Below are 23,436 nucleotides of genomic sequence, written 5' to 3' on the forward strand. Positions count from 1 at the left end.
GTCCAAACTACGGCCCGCGGGCCACAAATTGACCACAAATGAGCGCTAGTTGTTCAAAGTCAGGACCCAGGGTGGGCAACTCCTCTGTGGGGGGGGGGGGGGGTCCCATCCCCCACATCTGCAGCCCCAACATCTGCGGTCCCCTCTGAGGTTTCTCATTGTGCCTATTGGGTTGAGTTTTTTTCTTGCCCTGTTGTGGGATCTGAGCCGAGGATGTCGTCGTGGCTCGTGCAGCCCTTTGAGATATTGTGATTAAGGGCTATATAAATAAACTTTGATTGATTGATTGATTTAATGCGACGTATTTGCTTTCATCTTGCAGACAATGTGAGGGCATCATAACAATGACCCTTGAAATTACGTTGATATAATAGAACAGCAATTTACTTATATGACATAATCCAAACCACCTTCCCTAGTCATGTCAAAAAAAAAATGCAAATAACATAAAGGTCGGCACACATAGCACAAACTGCTCACTGAACATTGTGGATATTGCGAAAATTGTCCAAACACCATAAAACATTTCAAAATCACATCCATTTAAATCCATTGCAATGCATGATGGGAAAAATGCAAAACACTCGCCACACTTATCCATGTTTGACGCATTTTAGCTGCTTGATATTTCTGATTGGTTACAAAACTTTAAGGAGGTCGTCACGGAATTAAACAAGGTAGAAGTCCAACTTTCACATACTCTTAATATCCAATTATATTAATTATATATTTATTATATGTATGTGTATATATATGTATAGAGATATGTATAGATATGTATATAGATGTGTGTGTATATATGTATATTATATATATGCATATATGTGTATATTACATATATGTATATTATATATATATATATATATATATATATATATGCATATATGTGTATATTATATATATGTATATATGTATATTATATATATATATGCACATATATGTATATTATATATGTGTATATTATATATATGTATATTATATATGAGAAAATTGGGCATGAACAGTGGGGCGTACAGAAAGTGAGGTACCACGGACCGGGTCATGTGATGCAGACTCTGGCAGATGGTCCAGATGTGGGTCAGCTCAAGACCTGCTTGACACATACTTGTCCCTCACCTCCTGATGACACGCACACGCTGCTTCATTAGCACAACACTGTGACGCTTTGTCTCCTCACACACGCACGCACACACACACGTCTTTCTTGCTGCAGTGTTGTGTGTGTGTGTGTGTGTGTGTGTGTGTGTGTGTGTGTGTGTTTGTTGCTAGCACTGCAGCCAGCTTGCTACGCCTTGGATCTGCATACACACACACGCCTGTGTCCATTTTGCACACAAACATGACTAACTTCCTTTCTATTTGATGACATCACCACTCGGCGTGGTCGTCCTCCGTCCGCCATGTGGACTCTAGCGTCCGACGTGTCCCACGCGGGGGTGAGACTTGGACTCTCGCGGCTCTCGCGGGACACCAGGAATGTTGGAATGCTGGAACTGGAAGTGTGTATTTTGACATGACCGCATGATTGTGTGTGTGTGTGTGTGTGTGTGTGTGTGTGTGTGTGTGTGTGTGTGTGTGCGTGTGTGTGTGTGTGTGTGTGTGTGTGTGTGTGTGTGTTTGGATAGTGTCATGCGATCCAGTGAGAGAGCTCTGAGTTGGAAACATACAACAGACATGGGAGGGCAAACCCAGCCAGTCGGTCTTAGTGGATCCAGATGTTGGACACAAGCTCTCGGCAGTCCACCCTTATTGTACTCTCCTCTGACCTGAGACCAGTTCCTCCCAAGACCTGAGCCACTTCATATTGGACTCTCCTCTGACCTGAGACCAGTTCCTCCCAAGACCTGAGCAACGTCATATTGGACCCTCCTCTAACCTGAGACCAGTTACTCCCGAGACCTGAGCCACTTCATATTGGACTCTCCTCTGACCTAAGACCAGTTCCTCCCGAGACCTGACTCACTTGACAGCAGCCTCCAACTAACGGCCGACTCAAAACGCTCGACTTGTTTGATTGCTGCTGACATGACCTTCATGGATGAAAGATGCTGATTGGACGAGCTCGTTTGGGCCCAGCTAGGGGCGGAGCTTTGCCATCTGGCTCAAAAACACTGGACTATTAGTGTGTGCGTGTGTGTGTGTGTGTGTGTGTGTGTGTGTGTGTGTGTGTGTGTGTGTGTGTGTGTGTGTGTGTGTGTGTGTGTGTGTGTGTGTGTGTGTGTGTGTGTGTGTGTGTGTGTGTGTGTGTGTGTGTGTGTGTGTATTGACGTCCCGTGTTGGAACACAATTGTCTTCTGTTTGCGTTTGTGTAAGTCCGATTGCTTCCCACCTCATGATGTTCTCACTGAACATTCCTCGGTTTGTGTGTGTGTGTGTGTGTGTGTGTGTGTGTGTGTGTGTGTGTGTGTGTGTGTGTGTGTGTGAGATCTGGCTATGCTTACTTAATGGGGACATCGCTCTGTTTACACAGTCACCTTTAGGGGACCTCTGACGGTATGGGGACAAAAAAACAGGTTCCCTAAAGGGAAACCTTTTTAAATGATAGTCAGATCCATTCTGAAGATGCCTAAGTGATTTTTAAAATAGTAAAATAGTAGATTAAGAGATAATCAGCAAGATTGGTTAAAGGCCTACTGAAATGAATTTTTTTTTGTTTAAACGGGGATAGCAGATCCATTCTATGTGTCATACTTGATCATTTCGCGATATTGCCATATTTTTGCTGAAAGGATTTAGTAGAGAACGACGACGATAAAGTTCGCAACTTTTGGTCTCTGATAAAAAAAAGGCCTTGCCTGTACCGGAAGTAGCGTGACGTCACCGGAGGAAGGACTCCTCACATTTCCCCATTGTTTACAATGCAGCGAGAGAGATTCGGACCGAAAAAGCGACGATTACCCCATTAATTTGAGCGAGGATGAAAGATTTGTGGATGAGGAAAGTGAGTGAAGGACTACAGTGCAGTGCAGGACGTATCTTTTTTCGCTCTGACCGTAACTTAGGTACAAGCTGGCTCATTGGATTCCACACTTTCTCCTTTTTCTATTGTGGATCACGGATTTGTATTTCAAACCACCTCAGATACTATATCCTCTTGAAAATGAGAGTCGAGAACGCGATATGGACATTCACAGTGACTTTTATCTCCACGACAATACATCGGCGAAGCTCTTTAGCTACTGAGCTAACGTGATAGCATCGGGCTCAAATGCAGATAGAAACAAAATAAATAAATCCCTGACTGGAAGGATAGACAGAAGATCAACAATACTATTAAACCATGGACATGTAAATACACGGTTAATAATTTCCAGCTTGGCGAAGCTTAACAATGCTGTTGCTAACGACGCCATTGAAGCTAACTTAGCAACGGGACCTCACAGAGCTATGCTAAAAACATTAGCGCTCCACCTACGCCAGCCAGCCCTCATCTGCTCTTCAACACCCGTGCTCACCTGCGTTCCAGTGATCGACGGAAGGACGAAGGACTTCACCCGATCATCCGTGCGGTCGGCGGCTAGCGTCGGCTAGCGCGTCTGCTATCCAAGTCAAAGTCCTCCTGCTTGTGTTGCTACAGCCAGATGCTAATACACCGATCCCACCTACAACTTTCTTCTTTGCAGTCTTCATTGTTCATTAAACAAATTGCAAAAGATTCACCAACACAGATGTCCAGAATACTGTGGAATTTTGAGATGAAAACAGAGCTTTTTTGTATTGGATTCAATGGTGTACCAATACTTCCGTTTTAACGATTGACGTCACGCGCATACATCATCATACATAGACGTTTTCAACCGGAAGTTTAGCGGGAAATTTAAAATTGCACTTTATAAGTTAACCCGGCCGTATTGGCATGTGTTGCAATGTTAAGATTTCTTCATTGATATATAAACTATCGGACTGCGTGGTCGGTAGTAGTGGCTTTCAGTAGGCCTTTAAGGTAACATAAAATAATCCTTTATTAAACCCACAACAGGGAAATTTGGGTTACTTTGTTTACGTGTTTCAAATATTGGTAAAAGAGAATTAATCTTCTTGAAAAGTGAAACATTTGTTATCCTGGCATTAATAGTACTGTGATTCTGTATGGTATCCATCCTTAGTTAAAACTAATATGTTTTTCAAAAAACTAAATCTGGTTTAGTGTTCCTTAGGATGACATTTTCATACAGCATGATTATAAAACATTATTACCTTGATTCAGAATTGTCCATCCTTCTATTTATGGTAGTTGGAGTTGCAGACAACTTCATTACTGCTAAATAGCAGTTTTCAGTAAAGAGTCACAGAAGATGCAGGATTTGCTTTAACATTGAAGTGGTGAAACTTCCTATAAGAGGACAGCTGTAGTGCTGTATTCTGACCATCATGTCATATTTCATTTCAACTTTATTTGAACTTTTTTTTAAATGGTCCTCAGTCGTCACGTACAAATTTGTGTGAATTATGCAAAATTATTTAAATTTGGTCCCCGTGAACCATATGAACTCTTTTTCCCCAGGGTCCCCAGTAAGAATGACCAGCACATTACTTCATCAATCCAGAGATTTAAAGACGTGTATGAGCTAACTGGGCAGTGGCCATTTGACCTCATTTTTGTTATGCCTCCACAACCTGTAGAAAGGGTGGTCCCCACAAGTCATGATCAAAGACTTGGTCTCCATTCCATATGATAACCAGTGTGTGTGTGTGTGTGTGTAAAAGAGAGATAAAAATGACCATTGATTCTGTTATTTATTTTCTGTCCCCATGGAGACAAAATAGGCCACGCCCATGTCTGGTTTAAGGTCACCTCCGAACTCTCTGTGTGTGTGTGTGCCTGTGTGTGTATGTGTGAGTTATTGACCCACCATCCCGCTCTCTGCCACATAAACACAAACAATCGATACATTACTGTCTCCTCTTCTCTTACTGAAACACACACACACACTTCCTGTCAGGTCAGCTGTAACTGAAGACATTGACATTGGCTTCTGCTTAGCTGTGTGTGTGTGTGTGTGTGTGTGTGTGTGTGTGTGTGTGTGTGTGTGTGTGTGTGTGTGTGTGTGTGTGTGTGTGTGTGTGTGTGTGTGTGTGTGTGTGTGTGTGTGTGTGTGTGTGTGTGTGTGTGTGTGTGTGTGTGTGTGTGTGTGTGTGTGTGTGTGTTAGCAGTGTTAGCAGGCTCCAATTACGTGTGTTAAAAAGGGTTTTTAAGCGGCCATGTTTTAGCCCTGCAGTACTGCGTTGATCCTCACGAGGCGACCTTGAGTACCGTATTTTTCCGGACTATAGAGCGAACCGGTATATAAGCCGCACCCACTAAATTCTAGAAAGAAAGAAATACGTTTTCCATATATTAGTCGCACCGGACTATAAGCGGCACTTACTAAATTTTAAAAGGAAAAAATGTTTTTCCATACATTAGTCGTACCAGACTATAAGACGCACCCAAGAAAAAATATTTTTCCACATATTAGTAGCACCAGACTATAAGCTGCACCCACTAAATCTTAGAAGAAAACATATTTCCATATATTATCCGCACCGGACTATAAGCTGCACCCACTAAAGTTTAGGGCGGGGGGAAATGTTGTCTATATATTAACCGCTCTGGACTATAAGTCACACCCAGTAAATCCTAGAAAGGGATAAGTATTTTTTACCTACATTAGTCGCACCGGACTATAAGCCACACCCACTAAAGTTTAGGGGGGGAGAATAGTTGTCTATATATTAACCGCTCCGGACTATAAGCCACACCCAGTAAATCCTAGAAAGGGATAAGTATTTTTTTGACATATATTAGTCGCACCGGACTATAAGCAAATGTGTATACATATGTAAATGTATTCAGTTATAAACATTCATTCACTTTCTTCTTTCCTTCATGGATCTAAACTGGTAGTTTTTTCTATGTTTTTATTGAATAAGTTGTAGGTGTATTTATTTCAGTATAAAAGTGTAAAAAGTGTTTTGCTTGGGTCATGAAATGATGATAATGGTGTGCCAGGGCATACATACATTTTATATTTAACGCTTAAATCTCTGGAGTCTTCATCAACTTCACATCCATCCCTCATTTCAAAATGTTTTAGTTTTTTTAATGTTGTTTTTTTGTTTGTTTGTTTCCCGCCCTTTTTTGTCAAACTAAACTGTTTTTAATGGCAAACACACAAAATATGCAAAATCTTCCACCAAAAATATTTGTCTTAGTGGAATATTTAATGTGACGTAATCAGAACCTTGGATAGGTCAATAATTCATAATAACATTGATTTTGATTCAATATTATATTTTGAGCAATGACCGTTTGAAAGAAAGAAAAAACAGCTTTGTTTTATTAGTCAACATTGCAACTTTTTCTAAATTACATTTCACCTTTAAGCTTTTTTTATTTCACTTTTAATTATGTTTTTGTTTATTTTAATAGTATTTTTAGAATGTGCCGTGGGCCTTTAAAACATTAGCTGTGGGCCGCAAATGGCCTCCGGGGCACACTTTTGACACCCCTGCTATAGATAATAAAAAATTAAATGTGATAAATCTATGGATAAAAAGCAGAGCCTGGCGACGCATGTGCGTTTATCATAACTCTCTCACTCTCTCTGTCTCTGCCCCTCCCTCACCAATGCTGCTGGTGCGCACACCTTCACAAATTGTTTTGTTTTTAACCCCTTCTTAACCCTGAACGTACATTGAAAATACACGCAACCCTAACTCAAAATTCCGGACATTTGAGGCATTTAAGAAACTCCGCCCTGACAGCCCCGCAAAAGAGGACATGTTCGGGGAAAAGAGGACGTATGGTCAATCTAGGAGTGATGAATGAGTAGAAACACTGTTGACAGCTTGAAGACGGAACAGCATTTCTACTTCCAGTTGAGAGCACTCGATGGAAGGACACATTTATTCACAGCGTGTTATATACGTACTTACAGATTAAAATGGCCATTATTGATCAGGCAAGCTGTGTTGCACAATGCAGGTGTTAAGTGCTGTGTGTGTGTGTGTGTGTGTGTGTGTGTGTGTGTGTGTGTGTGTGTGTGTGTGTGTGTGTGTGTGTGTGTGTGTGTGTGTGTGTGTGTGTGTGTGTGTGTGTGTGTGTGTGTGTGTGTGTGTGTGTGTGTGTGTGTGTGTGTGTGTGTGTGTGTGTGTGTGTGTGTGTGTGTGTGTGTGTGTGTGTGTGTGTGTGAGCGAGCGTGTGTGTGTGAGCGAGCGTGCGTGCGTGCTCGGATATTTGCCTAAGTTTCTGACACAGGAAGCCCCTCCCTCACAGAACAATGAGTTTGCTGGCGGAGGAAACAAAGACAAAGTCCCAATAAGTCAGTGCAATGAAAGGGGTCAGCTAAAGTCCCCTTATGGTTGTTGTTGTGTTGCAGACGAGCGTGAGGCCGTGCAGAAGAAGACTTTCACCAAATGGGTCAACTCCCACCTCTCCAGAGTCTCCTGTCGGATCACCGACCTCTACGTGGACCTGAGGGACGGCCGCAGCCTCATCAAGCTGCTGGAGGTCCTGTCAGGAGAGAGACTGGTGGGTCAACACTGGCTTTTATTTTGAAAAGGAACAACACCGTTAGCTTGTTGCATCTTCCAAAGTATTGAAATAACGGGTGTCTATTTGAACTTGCGCTTAGTCTTCTGAGTGCATACGTGTCAGTGCACTTCAATAGTATACTGTGTACACTGTGTACTTATTGTGTTTTGACCGTACCCCTGATTCAAATGACTTGGAAATAACGCTCTCCATGTTTGTTTGGTGGTCCCTCCCCTTCCGCTATGGGGTGCGGTTAGCGCCGTCATCGCACGTCCAGCATTTTAGTGTGTGCAACATCTGGGTGCTGACATTTTGCTGTACTTGAAGTACTCCAAGTGCAAGTACTCCAGTGCACCAAATAAGTCACAACCACAAACTACAGGCACAAAGTGCGGTTGTTTAGCTTGAATATATAAAATAACACGAGTGTATATAATAATATAAATGTATCTATATATACAAAACCCCAAACCAGTAAAGCTGGCGCGTTGTGTAAATAGTAAATAAAAACAGAATACAATGATTTGAAAATCCTTTTCAACTTATATTCAGTTGACCAGACTGCAAAGACAAGATATTTAATGTTCACACTGAGAAACTTAATTTTTTTTGTGCAAATCATTAACTTAGAATTTAATGGCAGCAACACATTGCAAAAAAGTTGTCACAGGGTCATTTTTACCACTGTTTTACATGGCCTTTCCTTTTAACAACACTCCGTAAACGTTTGGGAAATGAGGAGACACATTTTTGATGTACAGCTTAAGTTGTTCAACAGTCCGGGGTCTCCGTTGTCCTATTTTAGGCTTCATAATGAGCCACAATTTTTCAATGGGAGACAGGTCTGGACTACAGGCAGGCCAGCCTAGTACCCGCACTCTTTTACTACGAAGCCACACTGTTGTAACATGTGCAGAATGTGGCTTGGCATTGTCTTGCTGAAATAAGCAGGGGCGTCCGTGAAAAAGACGTTGCTTGGATGGCAACATATGTTTCACTATGTAAAGCGCTTTGAGTCACTAGAGAAAAGCGCTATATAAATATAATTCACTTCACTTCACTTCACTGCTCCAAAACCTGTATGTACCTTTCAGCATTAATGGCGCCTTCACAGATGTGTAAGTTACCCATGTTTTGGGCACTAATACACCCCCATACCATCACACATGCTGGCTTTTCAACTTTGCGCCTATAACAATCCAGACGGTTCTTTTCCTCTTTGGTCCGGAGGACACGACGTCCACAGTTTCCAAAAACAATTTGAAATGTGGACTCGTCAGACCACAGAACACTTTTCCACTTCATCAGTCCATCTTAGATGAGCTCAGGCCCAGCGAAGCCGACGGCGTTTCTGGGTGTTGTTGATAAACGGTTTTCACCTTGCATAGGAGAGTTTTAACTTGCACTTACAGATGTAGCGACCAACTGTAGTTACTGGCAGTGGGTTTCTGAAGTGTTCCTGAGCCCATGTGGTGATATCCTTTACACACTGATGTCGCTTGTTGATGCAGTACAGCCTGAGGGATCGAAGGTCACGGGCTTAGCTGCTTACGTGCAGTGATTTCTCCAGATTCTCTGAACCTTTTGATGATATCACGGAGCGTAGATGGTGAAATCCCTAAATTCCTTGCAATAGCTGGTTGAGAAAGGTTTTTCTTAAACTGTTCAACAATTTGCTCACGCATTTGTTGACAAAGTGGTGACCCTCGCCCCATCCTTGTTTGTGAATGACTGAGCATTTCATGGAATCTACTTTTATACCCAATCATGGCACCCACCTGTTCCCAATTTGCCTGTTCACCTTTGGGATGTTCCAAAAAAGTGTTTGCTGAGCATTCCTCAACTTTATCAGTATTTATTGCCACCTTTCCCAACTTCTTTGTCACGTGTTGCTGGCATCAAATTCTAAAGTTAATGATTATTTGCAAAAAAAACAAATGTTTATCAGTTTGAACATCAAATGTGTTGTCTTTGTAGCATATTCAACTGAATATGGGTTGAAAATGATTTGCAATTCATTGTATTCCGTTTATAGTTACATCTAACACAATTTCCAAACTCATATGGAAACAGGGTTTGTAGAATAAAAACTAAGAATCATCTTTTGATATGATGTACTTAGTCCATAAGTACACAAATGTGTACTTCATGTTTAGTGACATGCTAATTCTTATTTTTACACTTTTTTTTCCAAATTCCATTGTATGTTATACTCTTCTCACACCACCAGATGGCAGTACAAGTATCCACATAAGTTGCCATAAGACCCCAATTCAGTAGTGTACACAATTTTGGAAATAAGAGCTAAAAGGTGCTGTCCACGCATGTGGCCAACTAAGGCCTTTAGAGTTAAGGCAATAAAAAAAAACAAAAAAACTTTATGTCGACATATGGACCTGAAGTTGATTTAGGCGTATGACTAATTTTTGTAATTTTTATGACTGAGAAACTTCTGGGTCCCCGGGACCAAATTTAAGGGGAGCCTTAAAGGTAAAAAAAAAAAATGTATATATTGTGTTGGTTGTGAAAATGAAAAATACCAAAATGGCCTGCAAAAGTTTGGGGGCGTCTCCTTTAGACACTGCAGAGAGCACAGCGCTCGACTGTAATCATGAATAGAAGCATGGATGGGGAGGCTGTGCCCTCACCGCGGCAACCGTCACGACACAATTGGACCAGCGACGCTTCTAAAAATTACCAGTCAAACTTCTTTCATTTTCCTTTTTTTGCCACCTCCGCCTTCTTCTTTTCTTGCACTTCCTGCCTTTTCAGCAAAGTGTCAGCTCCCGGCAGGGGGGCGGGGCGGGGGGGACACGTTGACAAGAACCGTTCATTTTCATTCCGCTGTTCCAGCCCTCGCTGTTGCTATGGCGACGTCAGCGTCACACCTTAATAATAATAATAATAATGAATTACATTTGTAACGCACTTTACATTCGTTAAAATCTCAAAGTGCTACAAAGTATAAAAAAAATAAAAAATAGAAAGTTAGAATATATAATAAAAAATTAAAATCGAAATGAAATCATGACACACACTAGATAAACATTAGATAAAACAGAAACATAGATAAAAAATAGAAATAAAAGCATGAAACACCTTCGCGCCTCCAACATGGCAATAAGTCTATATTCAGCAAGGAAGACGTCATGGCTGGCCCACAGGTCTTGACTTTGACACCTGTGGTCTAACGTGTGTGTGTGTGTGTGTGTGTGTGTGTGTGTGTGTGTGTGTGTGTGTGTGTGTGTGTGTGTGTGTGTGTGTGTGTGTGTGTGTGTGTGTGTGCGTGTGCGTGTGCGTGTGCGCGTGTGTGCGTTGCAGCCCAAACCCACCAAAGGCCGCATGAGGATCCACTGTCTGGAGAATGTGGACAAGGCTCTGCAGTTCCTGAAGGAGCAGAAGGTGCACCTGGAGAACATGGGCTCCCACGACATCGTGGACGGAAACCACCGCCTCACCCTGGGCCTCATCTGGACCATCATCCTCCGCTTCCAGGTAGGAGCACACCTGTCGGGTTGAAGGTGATGTCTTACTTGCTGTGTCAGCAAAGTAGTCACACTTTTCCCACTTCTTATTCTACAGCCTTCTTACAAAGTGGAATACATTCATTTTGTCCTCAAAATTCTACACACAATACCCCATAATGACAACGTGAATTTTTTTTTTTTAAGAAATCACATGTACCTTTGCCATGAAGCTCCAAAGTGAGCTCAGGTGCATCCTGTTTACACCCAATCATCCTTGAGATGTTCCCGCAGCTTCATTGGAGTCCACTGGTGGTAAATTCAGTTGGTAGACATGATTTGGAAAGGCACACAATTGACAGTGCGTGGCACAGCACAAACCAAGAATGAAGTCTGTAGACCTCCAAGACAGGGTTGTCTCCAGACACAAACCTGGGGAAGGGTCCGGAAAACATCTGCTGCCTTGAAGGTGGCCTCCATTAACCGTAAATGGAGGAAGTTTGGAACCACCTGGACTCTTCCTGGAGCTGGACGATCGGGGGGAGAAGGACCCTAGTCAGGGAGAAGACCAAGAACCAGATGGTCACTTTGTCAGAGCTTACAGCATTCTTCTGTGGAGAGAGGAGAAACATTCCAGAAGGACAATCCACCAATCAGGCCTGTATGGTAGTGTTCAGACGGAAGCCATTTCTTAGTAAAAAATGTGTCGAAATGCACCTGAAAGACTCTCAGACCACGGCAGGAAGTGGGAGACTAGTCAGGATAGAGGGAAAGATGAACGCAGCAATGTGCAGAGACATCCAACACTTCCCATCCAAGCTGATGGAGCTTGAGAGGCGCTGCAATGAGGAATGGTTGAAAGTGCCCAAAGATGGGTGTGCCAAGCTTGTGGCATCGTATTCAAAAAGAATTGAGGCGGTAATTAAAAGTGCATCAACTAAGTATTGAGCAAATGCTGTGAATGTTTATGTACATTCATTACTTTTTTATTTTTAATACAATAGCAACATTTTTGGGGGGGGGAAAAACGTTCACATTGTCATTATGGGGTATTATGTGTAGAATTTACAGGACAAAATGATTGTGTTCCTTTTTGGAATAATAACATGTAGACAAGGTGAAGTGCTCTGAATACTTTCTGGATGTACTGCAAATACTTGGCTTTTATACTTCATAGAAAACTACATGAGGGAAGAACATCTCAAACTAATCAACTTCAACGCTGAGAGTTGATCTCATGAAGTACTAGTGTTTATGAAGTAATATGTAGGAAGTACTAATATTTATGAAGTAATATGTATGAAGTACTAATATTTATGAAGTAATATATATATGAAGGAATAATATATATAAAGTACTAGTATTTATGAAGTAATATGTATGAAGGAATATGTATAAAGTACTAATATTTATGAAGTAATATTTATGAAGTAATATGTATACAGTAATGATGTGTATGAAGTAATATGTATAAAGTACTAGTATTTATGAAGTAATATGTATAAAGTAATAATATTTATGAAGTAATATGTATATAGTACTAATATTTATGAACTAATATGAAGTATTTATGAAGTAATATTTATGAAGTAATATGTATAAAGTAGTATGTATTAAGTAATACTATGTATAAAGTAATAATATTCATGAAGTAATATTTATGAAGTAATATGTATAAAGTAGTATGTATGAAGTAATACTATGTATAAAGTACTAATATTTATGAAGTAATATGTATAACGTACATATATGTATGAAATAATATTTATGAAGTAATATGTATACAGTAGTGATCTGTATGAAGTAATATGTATAAAGTACTAGTATTTATGAAGTAATATGTATAAAGTAGTATGTATGAAGTAATACTATGTATAAAGTACTAATATTTATGAAGTAATATGTATAACGTACATATATGTATTAAGTAATATTTATTAAGTAATATGTATACAGTAGTGATCTGTATGAAGTAATATGTATAAAGTACTAGTATTAATGAAGTAATATGGATAAAGTAATAATATTTATGAAGTAATATGTATATAGTACTAATATTTATGAAATAATATGAAGTATTTATGAAGTATTTACGAAGTAATATTTATGAAGTAATATGTATAAAGTAGTATGTATGAAGTAATACTATGTATAAAGTACTAATATTTATGAAATAATATGTATAAAGTAGTATGTATGAAGTAATATGTATAAAGTAGTATGTATGAAGTAATATGTATGCAGTAATAATATGTATGAAGTACTACTATTTATGAAGTAATATGTATGAAGTACTAATAGTCATGAAGTAATATGTATGAAGTAATATTTATGAAGTAATATGTATAAAGTACTGATATTTATTAAGTAATATGTATGAAGTAATATGTATGAAGTACTAGGATTTATGAAGTAATATTTATGAAGTAATATGTATAAAGTACTAATATTTATGAAGTAATATGTATAAAGTAGTAATATGTATGATTACTTCATACATATTACTACTTTATACATATTATTAATGTAGTAATATGTATAAAGTAACATGTATAAAGTAGTAAAATGTATAAAGTAACATGTATAAAGTAGTAATATGTATAAAGCAGTAATATTTATAAAGTAGTAATATGTATAAAGTAACATGTATAAAGTAGTAATATGTATCAAGTAGTGATATCTATAAACTAATATGTAAAAAGTAGTAATATGTATAAAGTAACATGTATAAAGAAGTAATATGTATGAAGTAGTGATATCTATAAACTAATAATATGTATAAAGTAGTATTATGTATAAAGTAGTAATATATATAAAGTAGTAATATATATAAAATAATATAAGTGAGTCCTGCAGTGAAGGAGAAAAAAAAAGGTAAATTTTCTCTGGCTGGTGGTAATTACTATCTACTCCAACAATGATGAAACACTGGTATCATATGTGTAGATCTTGTATCTGCTGATGTACTTCTCATGCACTTGTTAAAAAAAAAGGCAGATACCGATAAAAAAGAGGCTGATACCAATATACGTAAAAATGGCAAATATGGGATAATCGGTCGATCCCTGGTTTCTGCAGTTTGTCATGTAGACACAAGGCGGCGTCCTGACGTGTGTGTGTGTGTGTGTGTGTGTGTGTGTGTGTGTGTGTGTGTGTGTGTGTGTGTGTGTGTGTGTGTGTGTGTGTGTGTGTGTGTGTGTGTGTGTGTGTGTGTGTGTGTGTGTGTGTGTGTGTGTGTGTGTGTGTGTGTGTGTGTGTGTGTGTGTGTGTGTGTGTCTCTCAGATCCAGGACATCAGCGTGGAGACGGAGGACAACAAGGAGAAGAAGTCTGCCAAGGATGCTCTGCTGCTGTGGTGTCAGATGAAGACCGCAGGGTGAGTCCCAGACCTCCATCACCACGTGGACCACATGGCCACCTTCTGCATCTGACCATCTTGTCTTCCTCCCCAGATACCCGAACGTCAACATCCACAACTTCTCCACCAGCTGGAGGGACGGCATGGCCTTCAACGCCATCATCCACAAACACAGGTGAGAGAGGAAGCCCCGCCCCCGTGCCCACCTTTAACCCCCCCCACCCTTCCTTGGCCAGGCCGGACCTGATCGACTTTGACAAGCTGAAGAAGTCCAACGCTCACCACAACCTGCAGAACGCCTTCAACCTGGCCGAGCAACACCTGGGCCTCACCAAGCTGCTCGACGCCGAGGGTGAGATGTTTGTTCACGGCCGATACCGATACCAATTATTAGTGGTGGAGGAGGCCGATAAGTGATATCAACATGAATAGTACACGGCAGTAAACATCTGGACAAGGCCTTGTTGGTGTTTACTTTATTTCTGAGGAAGTGACTTAGGTCTTGACTTACTCAAGGTTTGCGTGTGCTAAAACACGTGCCAACTTGACAGTATCTACTAAACGTGTGCAAGGTGGATCGCATCTGTTAAGTGAGCAGAACAAGGGAGGAGAAGATGCAAAAATATCATTATTTAGCACACGCAGTGTGATTTATCAACACTCATCATCACTATTTAGTGTTTTATTTAGCAGGTGTGAGAAGGACGTTAAAAGGCTGCGGGATCACACACACACACACACCACAATCCTCCATCATATGTGTGTGTCAACACTCACAAATATTCAGCAACATCCTTTTATAATGTTATAGCTGCTAGAGGACTTAAGGGGCTGATTGAAATCAATTCACACACTATTTTATAGATTGTACGCACTAACAGTACACACTATTTTATACTTTGTACACACTAAAAGTACACTATATTTTATAGATTGCACACTAATAGTACACACTATTTTACACTTTGTACACACTAAAAGTACACTATTTTATAGATTGCACACTAATAGTACACACTATTTTATAGATTGCACACACTAACAGTACACACTATTTAATTTTTTGTACACACTTATTGTACACACCATTTTATAGATTGCACACACGAAAAAAGTATACACTATTTTAGATATTGTACACACTAATAGTACACACCATTTTATAGATTGCACACACTAATAGTATACACTATTTTAGAGATTGTACACACTAATAGTACACACTATTTTATACTTTGTACACACTAATAGTACACACTATTTTATACTTTGTACACACTAATAGTACACACTTTTAGAGATTGTACACACTAATAGTAGACACTATTTTATACTTTGTAGTCACTAATAGTACACACTATTTTATACTCTGTACACACTAATAGTAGACACTAATAGTACACACTGTTTTATACATTGTACACACTAATAGTACACACTATTTATACTTTGTACACACTAATAGTACACACTATTTTATACTCTGTACACACTAATAGTAGACACTAATAGTACACAATGTTTTATACTTTGTAGTCACTAATAGTACACACTATTTTGTACTCTGTACACACTAATAGTAGACACTAATAGTACACACTGTTTTATACCTTGTACACACTAATAGTACACACTATTTATACTTTGTACACACTAATAGTACACACTATTTTATAGATTGTACATACTAATAGTACACACTATTTCATACTTTGTACACACTAACAGTACACACTAATAGTACACACTATTTTATACTCTGTACACACTAATAGTAGACACTAATAGTACACACTATTTTATACCTTGTACACACTAATAGTGCACACTATTTTATACTTTGTACACACTAATAGCGCACACTATTTTATACTTTGTACACTAAATGTACACACTATTTTATATTTTGTACACACTAATAGTACACTCTATTTTATACTTTTTTGCACACTAATAGTGCACACTATTTTATACTTGACACACTAATAGTACACACTATTTTATACTTTGTACACACTAATAGTACACACTATTTTATATTTTGTACACATTTATAGTACACTCTATTTTATACTTTTTTGCACACTAATTGTGCACACTATTTTATAGTTGACACACTAATAGTGCACACTATTTTATACTTTGTACACACTAATAGTACACACTATTTTATACTTTGTACACACTAATAGTATACACTATTTTATACTTTGTACACACCAATAGTACATTCTATTTTATACTTTTTACACACTAATAGTGCACACTATATTATACTTTGTACACACTAATAGTACACACTATTTTATACTTAGTACACACTAATAGTACACACTATTTTATACTTTGTACACACTAATAGTACACACTATTTTATACTTTGTACACACTAATAGTACACTCTATTTTATACTTTTTACACACTTATAGTGCACACTATTTTATACTTTTTGCACATTAATAGTGCACACTAGGGCTGCAACTAACGATTAATTTGATAATCGATTAATCTGTCGATTATTACTTCGATTAATCGATTAATAATCGGATAAAAGAGACAAACTACATTTCTATCCTTTCCAGTATTTTATTGAAAAAAAACAGCATACTGGCACCATGTTGTGGACATTGGGGGTGCAGCATACAGCAACAATAACACAGAAATGTAACTCATCAGAACTGAATCAGATATTGTTCACGTTTCTGTTGTGAATAGTAAAGGATTCATTTCAGGCTGCCTCTGAATAATAGCATGAAATATTCCAGCACCTTCATAACGTTTAGTTATACTAAAGCGTCACTCAAATCTAAATATATTTATATAGCTTTATCGGCCCGGCTACATTGATCCATTATGAAACCAACCTGAGATATTTCTGTCCGTTACGTTTATTTCCAAATTGGTAACCGTGCGTTTTCTCTCTCAAGACGGAGTCAAATGTGCCGGAGACACATTATCAGCCCCGCGTTGCAACAAAGGCATAACTTTAAAGTTACTCACAAAAAAGCTGAACTCATGAATACTTGTTGCCACTATGGACTTAAAAAGTTACGTACTGTGAGTTCCTCCCTTCATCCATGGCTCCAATATTTTTCTTCTTCAGGTGCTCCAGAAGCAATGTTGTACTTCCGTGCCATTTTGCAAGATACGGTCTTTTTTGAAGTCTTTAAAGTGAAGTGTTCCCACACTTTTGACAACTTAGGTCGTACACTTTTCTCCATTGAAGCAATAACCTCAAGATGTTTATCCGCTAAACTATCGGTACTGTTTTCCTGCGCCATTTTTCGAATTTTTCCAGCAAAGGAGACGCCGTCGTCACGTGAGCTGCACATGACATATCATTGGCTAGCTTACGCCACCTCATGAGACATAGCCTCACCGCCGCCCTGGCGCTGTTTTGTGCTGTTTTTGTACTTATTTTGATTATTGTTTCTCAGCTGTTTGTAAATGTTGCAGTTTATAAATAAAGGTTTATAAAACAAAAAAAACCAACAACAAAAAAATAACACAAAAAGAAATAACAAAAAAAAAAGCCTCCGCGCATAGCATAGTTCCAACGAATCGATGACTAAATTAATCGCCAACTATTTTGGTAATCGATTTTAATCGATTTAATCGATTAGTTGTTGCAGCCCTAGTGCACACTATATTATACTTTGTACACACTAAAAGTACACACTATTTTATACTTTGTACACACTAATAGTACACACCATTTTATACTTTGTACACACTAATAGTACACACTATTTTATACTTTGTACACGCTATTTACTGCGTGGTATTTGGATCCTAGTAAATCAGGCTCAGGCTAATGTTGTGATTAATTTAGCAGAAAAAACCATCAGGTGATTTGACAACGTGTGGTTATTATTGATCTACTTGACTAATTATAATTTTTTTTAATCAAATGTGTAGATATTGTATCTGCTGATGTCCTTCTGTTGTTGTTGTCAAAAAGAAAAAGCCGATACTGATAAAGAGAGGTGGATACCGCCATACGTCCAAATGCCAAATATGGGCGTTGATATTGGGTGGACCCCTAGTGAGCGAGCACGTGGCTGTGCTCCTTCTCCCATCCTCACGCTTTGTGTCCTCCTCCATCTCTGAGCAGACATCAGCGTGGACCACCCCGACGAGAAGTCCATCATCACCTACGTGGTCACCTACTACCACTACTTCTCCAAGATGAAGGCCCTCAAGGTGGAGGGCAAGCGAATCGGGAAGGTAGGGGAACGGAGGAAGCGGAGGGATGAAAATAGCGACCTCCTTTGACAACGGGTGTGCGCCGGCCGCAGGTTCTGGACAACGCCATCGAGACGGAGAAGATGATCAATAAGTACGAGTCTCTGGCCTCGGACCTCCTGGAGTGGATCGAGCAGACCATCATCATCCTCAACAACAGGAAGTTTGCCAACTCGCTGGTGGGCGTCCAGCAGCAGCTGCAGGCCTTCAACACCTACAGGACCGTGGAGAAGCCGCCAAAGTCTGTAGTGGCCTGCAAGAAACACACACACACTTACACACACTAACACGGGTGTGTTTGTGTAGGTTCACAGAGAAGGGCAACCTGGAGGTTCTTCTGTTCACCATTCAGAGCAAGATGAGGGCCAACAACCAGAAGGTGTACACCCCTCGAGAAGGCAAACTCATCTCCGACATTAACAAGGTAGCCACGCCCACTCTGATGTCATCATTCCACATTAGCCAACGACATTGTCGTCTTCTGCGTGTGTGTTAGGCCAGTGTTCATTTCCTTGACTCATCATTTCCATCGACAACCTATTTTCCCATAACTTTTTTCTAGACTATATAAGCCACACCCACCACATTACAGAAGAAAAAAATGATTTCCGTATATTAGTCGCACCGGACTATAAGCCGCAGATATATACGTTGCAAAATGAGTTATTTACACAGAAATATTTAGTAAATGTTTATTTACATACCTTAATTGTGTCTGTGCCACGGCAGTAAAACGGCTGATCAAACAAAACAGAAGTCATCGTCATGGACCCACTCGCTGCGCAAGCTAGTTCTCCAATCAGCTAAACACACTCAATAACTCCACGGTGACGTTTTTGTGAATTTACTGAGGAATTTATTAAACTGAAAAAGAATGCCAATGTAAGTTAATAATGCTAACGCAGACACTCGTAAATGTGTTAGCATAATTATCTAAGGTTAACTTCGCTAGCTTGATTACATTACGATAGCACGTACAAATACGCATGATGACAGACATCACACATGGGACGCTTTAGTGAGTAAGAATTGTTTTAGTTATATTGTAAAACTTACAAACGTTGCTTGGAGTGATGAATGAATAATTTATATGAGTAGAAACGCTATGGACGGCTAGCAAGTACAGATATGCATGAGGACAGACATCACACTTGGGACGCTTTAGTGAGTAAGAACTGTTTTAGTTATATTGTTAAACTTACAAACATTGTTTGGAGTGATGAATGAAGAATTTATACGAGTAGAAACGCTATGGACGGCTAGCAAGTACAAATATGCATGAAAACACTCCGACAGACATCACACATGGGACGTTCTCGTGAGTGAGAATTGTTTTAGTTATATTGTAAAACTTACAAACATTGTTTGGAGTGATGAATGAAGAATTTATACGAGTAGTACCGCTATGGACGGCTAGCAAGTACAAATATGCATGAAAACACTCCTACAGACATCACACACGGGACGCTTTAGTGAGTAAGAATTGTTTTGGTTATATTATAAAACTTAAAGACATTGTTTGGAGTGATGAATGAAGAATTTATACGAGTAGAAACGCTATGGACGGCTAGCAAGTAGAAATATGCATGAAAACACTCCTACAGACATCACACATGGGAAACTTTAGTAAGTAAGAATTGTTTTAGTTATATTGTAAAACTTACAGACATTGTTTGGAGTGATGGATGAAGAATGTATACGAGTAGAACGCTATGGACGGCTAGCAATTACAAATATGCATGAAAACACTCCGACAGACATCACACATGGGACATTCTCGTGAGTAAGAATTGTTTTAGTTATATTGTAAAACTTACAAGCATTGTTTAGAGTGATGAATGAAGAATTTATACGAGTAGAAACGCTATGGACGGCTAGCAAGTACAGATATGCATGAAAACACTCCGACAGACATCACACATGGGACACTTAAATACGTTTTTTAGCCCAATGTGGCCCCCCAGGGCCAAAAGTTTGGACGGCCCTGAAGTAGAGGGCTGAAAAAGTTGTGTATCACTTCTGATACGTCAGGCGTTCTAGTGAAGTTTGACTAAAATGTGAGTGAGAGTGAAAATGAACACCTCTGCAGGCGTGGGAGCGTCTGGAGAAGGCGGAGCACGAGCGGGAGCTGGCGCTGAGGACGGAGCTGATCCGCCAGGAGAAACTGGAGCAGCTCGCTCGACGCTTCGACCGCAAGGCCGCCATGAGGGAGACGTGGCTGAGCGAGAACCAGCGCCTGGTCTCCCAGGTAAGGCCCGGCCTCGCCGGATGGGCGGAGCTCCCGACTGACATGTTTGTGCTCCTCCCCCAGGACAACTTTGGCTTCGACCTGCAGGCGGTGGAAGCGGCCACCAAGAAGCACGAGGCCATCGAGACGGACATCGCCGCCTACGAGGAGCGCGTCCAGGTGAGGATTGTCGCCGTTCTTCACCCGTTCCCTTCACTCAAAGTCCAACCTCCGCTCCGGGTTCTCCTTGCAGGCGGTGGTTTCCGTGGCCAAGGAGCTGGAGGCGGAGAATTACCACGACATCAAGCGTATCACGGCCAGGAAGGACAACGTGATCAGGCTGTGGGAGTACCTGCTGGAGCTGCTGAAGGCCCGCCGGTTGAGGCTGGAGCAGACCTTGGGTCTGCAGAGGGTCTTCCAGGAGATGCTCTACATCATGGACTGGATGGACGAGATGAAGGTGGGCGGGGCTCCTTGCCCTTCCACGCCCCGCCCCCTGGGTGTCCCCTGACCTTTCGCCTGTCGCTCCTGCAGATGCTGCTGCTCTCGCAGGACTACGGCAAGCACCTGCTGGGCGTGGAGGACCTGCTGCAGAAGCACGCCCTGGTGGAGGCCGACATCGGCGTCCAGGCCGACCGGGTCAAGAACGTCAACGCCAACGCCCAGAAGTTCGCCGGCGACACAGAAGGTGAGGCGCCGCCCCGTTTTCCCGTTTTGAGGGTGCTCACTCCTGCTCCTCTCTCCTCCTCAGGTTACAAACCCTGCGACCCTCAGATCATCAGGGACCGCGTGGCCCACCTGGAGTTCTGCTACCAGGAGCTCAGCCAGCTGGCGGCCGAGCGGCGAGCCCGCCTGGAGGAGTCGCGCCGCCTCTGGAAGTTCTTCTGGGAAATGGCCGAAGAGGTTTGTACTTCCTTCTCCGCCTCCTTCCTGTCAGGCGGCGAGTGACGGTCCCCGGTCTGCTCCGCAGGAGGGCTGGATCAGGGAGAAGGAGCAGATCCTGTCCTCGGAGGACTACGGCAAGGACCTGACGGGCGCCGTGCGGCTGCTGAGTCAGCACAAAGCCCTGGAGGACGAGACGACGGGGCGGGCCGCCCACCTGCAGCAGACCATCAAGCAGGGCCAGGAGCTGGTGGCCAACAAGCACTTTGGAGCCGACAAGATCCAGGAACGCATCTTGGACATCCAGGTAGTTCCTCTTTCAAACGCCACACGTCAAGGCTGAAATGTCCATACCGCCGATACTAGTAGCTCTAGTATCCTCCTCAGATCAAAATATGGAGACTTTTTATGCTTTACTTCAGGGACCAAGTATAAAGTCCAAATATGTTGCGTCAAAAGTGCTAAAAACGGACCAAGTCAAACGTTGATTGAATGAAGAATTTATACGAGTAGAAACGCTGTGGATGGCTAGCAAGTACAAATATGCATGAAAACACTCCGACAGACATCACACATGGGACACTTTAGTGAGTACGAATTGTTTTAGTTATATTGTAAAACTTACAAACGTCACTTGGAGTGATGAATGAAGAATTTATACGAGTAGAAACGCTATGGAGGGCTAGCAAGTACACATATGCATGAAAACACTCCTACAGACATCACACATGGGACGCTTTAGTGAGTAAGAATTGTTTTAGTTATATTGTAAAACTTACAAACGTTGCTAGGAGTGATGAATGAAGAATTTATACAAGTAGAAACGCTGTGGATGGCTAGCAAGTACAAATATGCAGGAAAACACTCCGACAGACATCACACATGGGACACTTTAGTGAATAATAATTGTTTTAGTTATATTGTAAAACTTACAAACGTTGCTGGGAGTGATAAATGAAGAATCTATACGAGTAGGAACGCTATGGACGGCTAGCAAGTACACATATGCATGAAAACACTCCTACAGACATCACACATGGGACGCTTTAGTGAGTAAGAATTGTTTTAGTTATATTGTAAAACTTACAAACGTTGCTTGGAGTGATGAATGAAGAATTTATACGAGTAGAACCGCTATGGACGGCTAGCAAGTACAGATATGCATGAAAACACTCCGACAGACATCACACATGGGACGCTTTAGTGAGTCAGAATTGTTTTAGTTATATTGTAAAACTTACAAACATTGTTTGGAGTGATGAATGAAGAATTTATACAAGTAGAACCGCTATGGACGGCTAGCAAGTACAAATATGCATGAAAACACTCCTACAGACATCACACATGGGACGCTTTAGTGAGTACGAATTGTTTTAGTTATATTGTAAAACTTACAAACGTCACTTGGAGTGATGAATGAAGAATTTATACGAGTAGAAACGCTATGGACGGCTAGCAAGTAGAAATATGCATGAAAACACTCCTGCAGACATCACACATGGGACGTTTTAGTGAGTATGAATTGTTTGTTATATTGTAAAACTTACAAACGTCACTTGGAGTGATGAATGAAGAATTTATAGGAGTAGAAACGCTACGGACGGCTAGCAAGTAGAAATATGCATGAAAACACTCCTACAGACATCACACATGGGACGTTTTAGTGAGTACGAATTGTTTATTTATATTGTAAAACTTACAAACGTCGCTTGGAGTGATGAATGAAGAATTTGTACGAGTAGAA

At 40.5% G+C, this 23,436-nt stretch overlaps 1 protein-coding gene across 3 annotated transcripts in view; it reads left to right on the top strand.

Annotated features, from left to right (window-relative positions):
• Positions 1-23,436, top strand: part of LOC133657755 (spectrin beta chain, non-erythrocytic 1-like) — a 126,143-nt gene that overhangs the window by 59,963 nt on the left and 42,744 nt on the right. For 2 of the 3 annotated variants that reach the window (XM_062059430.1, XM_062059429.1), the window contains 14 exons: positions 7,362-7,513; positions 10,838-11,011; positions 14,264-14,355; positions 14,432-14,512; positions 14,574-14,689; positions 18,453-18,565; positions 18,637-18,824; positions 18,890-19,007; positions 20,673-20,831; positions 20,895-20,990; positions 21,064-21,270; positions 21,345-21,498; positions 21,562-21,713; positions 21,781-21,999. In XM_062059430.1, coding sequence (XP_061915414.1) covers positions 7,362-7,513; positions 10,838-11,011; positions 14,264-14,355; positions 14,432-14,512; positions 14,574-14,689; positions 18,453-18,565; positions 18,637-18,824; positions 18,890-19,007; positions 20,673-20,831; positions 20,895-20,990; positions 21,064-21,270; positions 21,345-21,498; positions 21,562-21,713; positions 21,781-21,999 — 2,021 coding nt within the window. Of the gene's footprint in view, positions 1-7,361; positions 7,514-10,837; positions 11,012-14,263; positions 14,356-14,431; positions 14,513-14,573; positions 14,690-18,452; positions 18,566-18,636; positions 18,825-18,889; positions 19,008-20,672; positions 20,832-20,894; positions 20,991-21,063; positions 21,271-21,344; positions 21,714-21,780; positions 22,000-23,436 lie in introns of all 3 variants that reach the window. The other variant, XM_062059428.1, reaches the window with a different exon arrangement.

This window comes from Entelurus aequoreus, linkage group LG09 (assembly GCF_033978785.1).
Source record: "Entelurus aequoreus isolate RoL-2023_Sb linkage group LG09, RoL_Eaeq_v1.1, whole genome shotgun sequence".
NCBI classification, from domain to species: Eukaryota; Metazoa; Chordata; class Actinopteri; order Syngnathiformes; family Syngnathidae; genus Entelurus; species Entelurus aequoreus.